At 39.9% G+C, this 8,849-nt stretch overlaps 1 protein-coding gene across 1 annotated transcript in view; it reads left to right on the top strand.

Annotated features, from left to right (window-relative positions):
* LOC107111822 (cytosolic phospholipase A2 beta-like) overlaps nucleotides 1–2,606 on the top strand; it is a 235,253-nt gene extending 232,647 nt beyond the window's left edge. The window contains exon 24 of the mRNA XM_015412860.1: nucleotides 2,162–2,606. Coding sequence (XP_015268346.1) covers nucleotides 2,162–2,382 — 221 coding nt within the window. The 3' untranslated portion in view covers nucleotides 2,383–2,606. The remainder of the gene's footprint in view (nucleotides 1–2,161) is intronic.
* Nucleotides 2,607–8,849: the final 6,243 nt, after the last annotated feature.

Genomic DNA, 8,849 nt, shown 5'->3' with positions numbered 1-8,849 from the left:
TGCTACAGTCCTGCAGGTAGAGCTGATCAGCTATGTCATGATGGATACCAGTTGGTTGGGTAAAATGCATGACAGTTATCCCTGAACCATCTGATTAGTTTATGCTCACCTATGTGGCAGGAAGAAGTTGAGGGCATTATAAACAGTTTTGCAAATTTACCAGCTAGAGCCTACATGTAGTCAGTATTGCCTATGTCTTCTCACTAGTTAAATAACATAATCTGCTGCAAAAAATGTTATGTGTTTGAAAACTGCCATAACTTTGAATTATGTGTAATGCCTGGAATGAATCCAGGCTGCTATAATATAAATGTGTGATAAAAATGAGAGCCATCTGCACATAATGGACCCAACATAAGATTGCACTTTCCTCCCAATGACATTATATGGAAAGAATTCAGGAGCCAAGATTCTCATTGCCCCTGTAGGCCTCAAGCTGTTAACTGGAGAGAAGCAAATATGAGTCCCAGACAGTAACACATTTATATTTCTGAGCTACAGACTCACATGCCAGCTATAAAAGTGTACAAGCAGGAGGCCAGCCAACCCTGAACTACAGCAATCTCTCACACCACACCGAATTTTAGACTAAATTTCAAAATACTTTTTCATTAAACACTCCTTCAGAAGTAAGCAATACTTTTACTGGGTGTAGTGAGATTCTAGAGGCATAATTCCTGTGGTAAATTGCTTGGAGTGTCCTTCAAAAAAACACACAGTATTTATTTGATGTAAATGTTTTCACATAGTTGCAGAGCATGTTTCTTGAGTCTCTCTCTCTCTCTCTGTGTGTATGCCCTTCCCCTCCAAAGGATAATGGGTGCCTGAGGATTTACTTGTGCTGATCAGGGAAAGGGGAGGAAACTTCATGAGCACGGCTATAGCCACAAACTCTGTTGCTGTGCTGGCGGGTTTCTGGACTGGGACCTGAACCTGATGTACAAATGGGGCAGCTGGATGTAGAAGGTGGCTCATGGATTGAGGTACCTCTGGATGCTACAAATGCTTTGACCTACATTCAGATAGAGAACATGGAAGAAACAACTTGTGCACAATGTACCTGAAGACATGGTCTAAACTGGAGCTCGGAAGAATGTTGCCTTTATATAGTGCTTTAAAAATGACACTTTCCTCAAAACCAAATTCTGAGTAGCTCTGAATCTTTGTAAATTTATTCCTTGTTACCATAAAGTATTTATAAAATGAGGGAAAGTTAAGGTAGGTTTAAAGATTTATTCTAGGGAATATTGCAATGGCTGTAAAGTGATAATCTTTTGTATAGTTGTTTATTCACAGTTAGTGATGAGCAGTTCCTGTTTCAGCAATGCAGCTCTTCATTTTATTCTTCTCTAGAAGAACAAGCCTTGTGAGACTCTAGGTAGATGCTGCTTGGTTTGGAGAAGCTGATCCTGCTTTATGGATTAGCACTCTCCATCTTGGTGTCAATCTGCCCGTCTGTGCTAAGCAAACAAATGACTATCTCTTCCGCACAACTATTGGGCCCATTCTTCTCTAGAAGAACAAGCCTTGTGAGACTCTAGGTAGATGCTGCTTGGTTTGGAGAAGCTGATCCTGCTTTATGGATTAGCACTCTCCATCTTGGTGTCAATCTGCCCGTCTGTGCTAAGCAAACAAATGACTATCTCTTCCGCACAACTATTGGGCCCTCATCTCAAATAAATATTAACTCAATAATACTGCCCTCAACACTTCTCATGCATCAGGACAATAATGGGTTGGGTCCAACTAGCCTTTCCATTCCTGAAAAAGGGAGGAGGGGGACCCCTTTGACTACGGAAAAGGGCTAAAGCTGGAGATCATAGAACCTGCTGGAGATCATGGGACAAAACCCACACAGGATGGACACTGTAGTGAGGAAGGGAAAGAAGTGAGATCAATTGAAAAATCTGGCTGGATCCAGCCCACTGAGTATATAACAATATATTTGTTGGTCTCAGAGGAAGAGAGCACAGAATAAGCAGGATGACATCTGGTGTGGAACCAGTTTGGCTTTAAAGCAGTAGGTTTTGTGTCCTCTAACTGAAAAACAGAAGGAAAAGCTCAAGTTGTCCTGCTCCCCATTGTTTTTTCTCTTCATTTTCAGGAGTGAAACGCATCAAGTTAAGTCCTGCTCCCCATTGTTATTTCTCTTCATTTTCAGGAGTGAAACGCACGTCTGCAGAAATGTGTGGAGGTGAAGTAAAAATAAGCAGGGATGACTCACCATATGCAACAAATCATATAACTTACTCTGCAGAAGATTTTGACAAGCTGCTAAATTTAGCTACTTATAACGTCCTCTGTAGCAAAGAGCTGCTTTTACAGAGCATTGAGAATGCAGTTCTGAAGAGGCAAAACGTTTGGCTTGATAGGTCAGTCTAGAGAATAATTGTCTTCTGGTTCGAGATGATGCTAAGGAGTTGTTCTTGTGTAATGCAGTTTTTGATGACAATCCTGAGATGATGGCTTCCAAAATGCTTATTTATGAATATTTTTATAACCCTCTCACTTTGGGTATGTGTCCAGTGCATAAGACAAGGAACTCAGAATTTTTCAGCAGGTGGTATGTCGAGGGGGTCATTGATGCTCAGCTTTCTGAGACTACTGGGCCAGTATTACAAGATGGTACTGAGGTGTTATTGAAATAGAGCGTACTTGTTAATACTCTAATAATGGAGGGAATCTCAGCTCGCCTCTGTAGCCCTAAGGGAAATAAAAAGGATGCACTGGACGTCTGTACTACTGAAATGAAACCAAGAAGAGTAGAACACTCTTGGTTCAGTTCTGGTGTCATTAAGTCATATATGTATTTTCCATTCTCCTTTGTTGAAAATAATTGGGTTGGATCTTACCAGCCTTTCCACTGATGCAGGAGGGATGATGGGAAATCTCTCGGAGTTTCAGTCCTCACTGCAGGTCTGTTGTGCATCCCATGATTCCTAGCAAACATTTTTCAGGGGTGAAAAGGATCTGCTCATCCTGTTTGTGTCAGTAGAAAAGCTGGCAGGATCCACACCATTATTTGTGAGACCTGTTTAGATATATTCTACCCTTAAGGGTTGACACATTTCAGCTGTGAATTATATTGCATCTGTTAAAATAATTTAGTATGACATTATTGTTACAGTTTTAATGCATTATTTATAATATTGCCTCACTTACACTGTATCTGTATACATTATGTTAATTTATATTAAATAGCTCAAATTCAGCACAGGACACAGTTCCATGTGTTTGAAAGAACTTGTAGCTTTATCCCTAATTCTGATATGACTCAGTACAGAGCTGACTCAGATGCAAGTTAATACATGCTCTTTTCCTCTTAAAACATTGAAAAATGTAACCTACACCCTTTAGAAGACGGAATTTTAATGAAGTCCTAATTTGCTGGCAGAACAATTACTGCACTTACCATGATACAAGAAGAACTTTAATCAAGCGATCTAGTGAGTGTTCTGCAGACAAAGAGCTCTCTCTGCCCAAGAGCCTCATGAACTGGGTGTGAGAGGATGCCAGTTAGAATTATTAATTAAGTACATGCAACATAAACAATTAATCTGACTCCATATATAAAAGTACTTTTAATCAGATGATTCTCTAAGTAATGGTAGATGAAAACAGGAAGGGAGGGGAGACTAACTTCATGGAATAACCAACTAGCATGGAGGTGATGCTATGAGTACTTTTCCCCTGCATGATTGCTTTGCCACCTCAACTAATCTTGCTAGAGATTAGCTGAGGTCCACACTATCCCCATATGAAGGATGGTGTTAACAGTCTGATGTAGCATGGCTTGCAAGCTCTGTGTTGGAAGCACACTGATGATGTCTACTCTCATCTGTTACAAGTTGTCATGCACAGCCTGCTCTCATCTGTTACAAGTTGTCATGCACATTTGGTGACTGTAATTGCATATGCAAAATATGTTAGAGGATGGAATGGACAACAATGATATTGGTTAGTTTAAAAGAAAAATGCTTTAAAACAGAAAACCTTCAGCTTCCTTGATACCCAGTAAAATCTGGTTGCTGTATGCTCTGGAAGATGTTACCATGAACCTGAAGGTGTACTTTGCAAAGCTGAAAGTACAGTCAAATGATGTGTCTTTAAAGCACATAAACTATTAAAAAACAGAACTCCATCTGGGGCAAATTATTTTAGCTCTTCAGGAATTATTGGGTTTAATTTGATTTATACAATTTCAGGATCCAATCCAAAAGTATTTGCACACTTTTTTAAAAAAATCCACATTGCTAAGACCACCCAGAAAAGGTATATTTTCATGGTCAATTGGATTGTTAGGTACCCAATGCAAAAAAGTACATATGGTAATTTGGTTGCTTAATGAATTAAACCTATGATCACATGGTTTCAAAACAGGGGGCCCATACACTGAAATACATTCCACTGAGTATAAATGACAGTACTCAGTCTTAAAGCCTTATTTAAAAACATGGAATAGCTGCGATAAGAAGGGCCCTGCCTGCTGGATCGTTTGGAGAGGTCGGCTAGTCTACAAGTATGTTTGCAGCACTGGACAGCCAGAGGTTTCTGAGAAACTCATAACTGAGAAATAAAAGCAGCAGCGTCACTTTTCAGAATTATTTTGCTGCTGAATAAGCAGGCCCCATGTAGCTATGTTGACTGTTAGCCCTTGATATGTATTCTACATGAATTTGTCTAATCCCTCTTCCTGCTCTAGGTTAATTATTTAATATGAATGTAACCTTTAACTACTGTATAACAAAAAAATTACATATAGAAATGATATATGGTTGCAAGACTATGAGGAAATGTTGTCACTGATAAGAAATCAAACTTGATAATTACAGCCTTTTACTGTAAAAGGATCTCATGAAGAACCCAGAACTGTTATGATAATGAAGTTGATAATGATTTCACAATAAAATTGTGATGTAGTAATGGTCTTATGTGTGGTTCATTTTATTTGAAGTGAAACACTGTAAGTTTATACTAGTGAAGGGTCAGGGGGGAAAAGGTCAGGATTCCATTCCAAGTATTACCATAGAAAATGCTATTCAAAAATTAAAACATTAGGAACATTTTCTGTTCTTCAGCTCTAATGCCATTTATCTCCATTTTTAAGCTCAATATTTATTTTTAAAAGCACACAGCACTGAGAACACTTGATCATTTGGAGGCACTCATGGCTTTAATACCAGAGATGAAACATACATTTCCCCCCCAAACAATTTTTGGATGCTTGTTTGCCAAAGTCTGTCTTTCTTAGGAGTTCACAGCCTTTAGTGACAGTGCAGCGAAGAGAAAAACCACGCTCACTCAAGGAACTGTAGCACATATTTCTTTTTTGCCATTCTTATTTCTTGGCAAAAAGCTTCTTAAAGACACTCTTCTCTTTCTTTTGCTCCTGTTTCTTGACTTCTTTATCTGGCTCTTTTCTCCCTGGATCCTGTAGATTCTCTAAGCCCTTTGCTTTTTCATCCATGAATTCAGCTTTGTTTTCTGGAAAAAAAAATTAGGATTTCCCCCTCTCTTTAATGAAAATGAAGAATTCTAGAAAGCTCCTATTCATGAAAATGCACAGCAAAGTTATTTTTAACAACAACAGAGTATGGTAAGCTATGCAATTTCATAGCTCTGTTGCCAAGTGTTTTGTTATATGCTAACATGTCCTATTCTTCTGAATTATTTCTTCTTTCTTCTATGACGATCTCTATTCTTTTTCTTAATTCTGGGGCACTAGCACTTACAGACACTGAAAGATAATGGGCTCCTAGTATTATAACACAGCAAGCATAGCATAGTGGTCAGAGTACTGGGCTATAATCTGGGAGACTCCGGGTCAAATCCCCACTCTGCTATGAATTTTGCCTAGATGACCTTGGACCAGTCACTCTCAGTCTAACATCCTTCACAGAGTTGTTGTGAGGATATAATGCAGGAGGGGAGAACAATATAATCCACCTTGAACACTTTGAAGGCAGAACAGAATAGAAATGCACTACATAAATACATAGATAAATAGTATCAGCTAAATTCACTTGGCTCCAAACCAGGTGGTTTGCTGGGAATTATTATGGATCTGACATAGCATTACACACAGCTGCTTTACTGAATGAACTGCAGGCCTCATGACAGATTGGCTGGTGGTTTGTCTGTGTTTGACATACTGTCCCAATTCAGGAATTTAAATTGTTGGAGGGAGGCCAAGTATGTAACTAGAACAATGAGTAACTTCACACAGAGGGTGCTTGATGGGAGGCAGCTTTTCCAGCTCATTAGCTGCCTCTTCGGCCAGATTTAGCACATTTCCTAGTCAATGTTATTTTTCACCCAATTTTCCATACTTTGGAATCTCATATTTTTACAACCATTTGTCACAGTAAATGTTAATTCTCCAATATATTGGCTTATGCATTTGACTCATCCTCTGGGACATGCGAGTTCGAGGCTCTGCTAGTGGAATATTGAAGAGGGGACAACTGTTTTTCCCCTTTTTACTGCAGCTCCAGACTCACATGGCTTGTTCTTCATGTAGGTTCTATGGACTTCAGCTTTGGGGTGTGTGTGTCAAAAGGTGGTGTTGGAGGGAAGGCAATGTGAGGAAGAGCCACATGTACCAGTGTGTTGTGCCACTGATTGGCAGACAGATGCCTTCTAGTGTTCACACTCTTTCCTCTTAGTTACCTTGATCTTCCGGCTGCAGGGTTCCTCTTTCTTCTCCACTAGAACAAGGATGGGTTTTGTGGTAGCTTTGAGGGAGATCTGATGGCCTGGGCATCAGCAGAGTTGACAGATCTGACTCCATGGAAGTCACAGAAGAAGACCCTAATACAAGTAAACAAAACTTTAACTGTCCAGTAATGGAGTAAGGCTTGCATCAACATCCCAGCAATAACTTTAGATCCACTTTTAATTAGTATTTGCTGTTGTAAAGACAGCAGACTGCTTTATGATTTTTTCCTGCCTGACGAGGACTGCTAAAAACAGGGAGGCTGTCAAACACCTGGGGGGAAAAGGGGTCACATAGTACAGGCATGACCGCTACAAAGCATGCAGTTTTGTTATCTGGCAATAGGATCTGTAAGTGAGAGGCACTGACACATTTTCTTCTGCTACTATACATGTAGGTTAAAAGGACAGTACTTTTCTTATGCTCACCCCCCTGTTCTCTCTACTGACAACCTTTTCAGCGATTTCATAACAGAAAAAGAGCTCAGAATAAAGAGTCAAATGTTTTTCATTTACTCTAGCCCTGAAGGGTCAGGGCTCAGGGAACCCAAAGGACTGCCTGCCCCAATTTGACTGGGCCTAAATTCATTAAGCTCTGCCTCGTCTGGGATTCCCTCAGTATGGTAGTCTGGAGGAAGGGTAAGGCCTTTCTAGTTATGAGGGCATATCTTTGGACCACCTTCAGTATCTTAATCACTGACAACATTTAGGGACGAGATAAAGAGCTTTCTGTTTTGTGAGTTGCCTGGTTGGTTACATTTGTTTTGTTTCAGTTTTCTCCTGGCTTTGTTTCAATTAAAATTCATTTGTCTACCCTCTTTGTATTTGGTGTTTCTACTGCTGATTGTTTTATTGACAAGTTTGGAATTTATTTAGCTGCTTCAAGCAAATGATTTTACTTCAAAAAGTGCAATGAGAATAAATATAATCCATGAATAAAATAAATACATTACATGTATGGGATCCAAATGGAAATCATCTACACATGCACAGAGTGAAGAACTACTCGGCTACATACTGGGCTGGTAAAAATTTCTCTCTGAATAATTAGGATAAGTGAAAAGCTGGACACTGATAATATTTAAAAGAAGAGATTGCTCCATGAGACAGCATGTTTCCATTTATATAATTCTAAATAGTCTTTTGCCAATTTAATGAATGAAAACCATGAGTCAGTATTACCAGAATCTCCGAGGTTTTGATCAAAGGTTAGGATTTCACAAAAATCATTGGTCACTTCTAATTCCTGGAGACATCCAATAGGACTTTTTTCTTGTTTAACTTTGAAGGAAGGAATTCTCCTGTTGATCAGCAGAATTGAAAGAAATTAGATTCCTCCTACTGAAATCTCAGATATGAGTCAAATAAACGGCCTCTATGAAGGAAGATGAGTATGTACAGAGTATCTATCTGAACGCATCCTATTCTTCCATTCTGCATTCTCTCCCCCTTCCACTTCCACTTTGTTTCAGTGCTTTCTCTTGTTTCTGCATTTGTTTTACAGGGATCTAATCCCGACTGCTTCCAGCACACTGTTGCCCTGCAGTTACCAAAACTTCTTTTGCTGTGATTCTTTGTTCTCATTCACTTTCAAATCACTAATCCTTTCTAAAATAGAATTGTTTCTGTGGGTATTTAAGTGCTGCCCGCTGTCCTCCCCCATTTCTGCCTCTCTCTCTTTAGGTTGATGCTCCCTCCCTGTTCTGTTTTCTTTCCCTCCTTCCCAAAGACAAAAAAGGACGTGTCCTCCCACTCAGGCAAACCTTTAAAAAGCCAGAAAGAGCATAAGAAGGAATCAGTAAATATAAAGGACTAGGGGATTCCCTGCTCCCAAATGTGTCAGGGCGATTTCTCACTAGAGCTGCCTCGCAGCACAGCCGCCGTTTGCCCCGACACAAACATGTCAATTTCACACCCAAAGCTCCGGGGCTGCATTTTGACTCAGGGCTTCATCCGATTTCCTCTGCAATTTCGTGATCCTGGTTTTTGAGGATCATGAAACTGCGGAGGAAATTGGGCAAAGCCCCAAGTCAAATGCAGCCCCGCAGCCTCGGGTGTGAAATTGACATGTTTGTGTTGGGGCAAACGGCGCTGTGCTGCGAGGCAGCTCTAGTGAGAAATCGCCCTCAGTCTTG

Source organism: Gekko japonicus, unplaced genomic scaffold (assembly GCF_001447785.1).
Source record: "Gekko japonicus isolate JY-2015 unplaced genomic scaffold, Gekko_japonicus_V1.1 scaffold1254, whole genome shotgun sequence".
Taxonomy (NCBI): domain Eukaryota; kingdom Metazoa; phylum Chordata; class Lepidosauria; order Squamata; family Gekkonidae; genus Gekko; species Gekko japonicus.
Note: the sequence above shows the minus strand (reverse complement) of the source record. Positions and strands in the feature narration are given on the sequence as shown.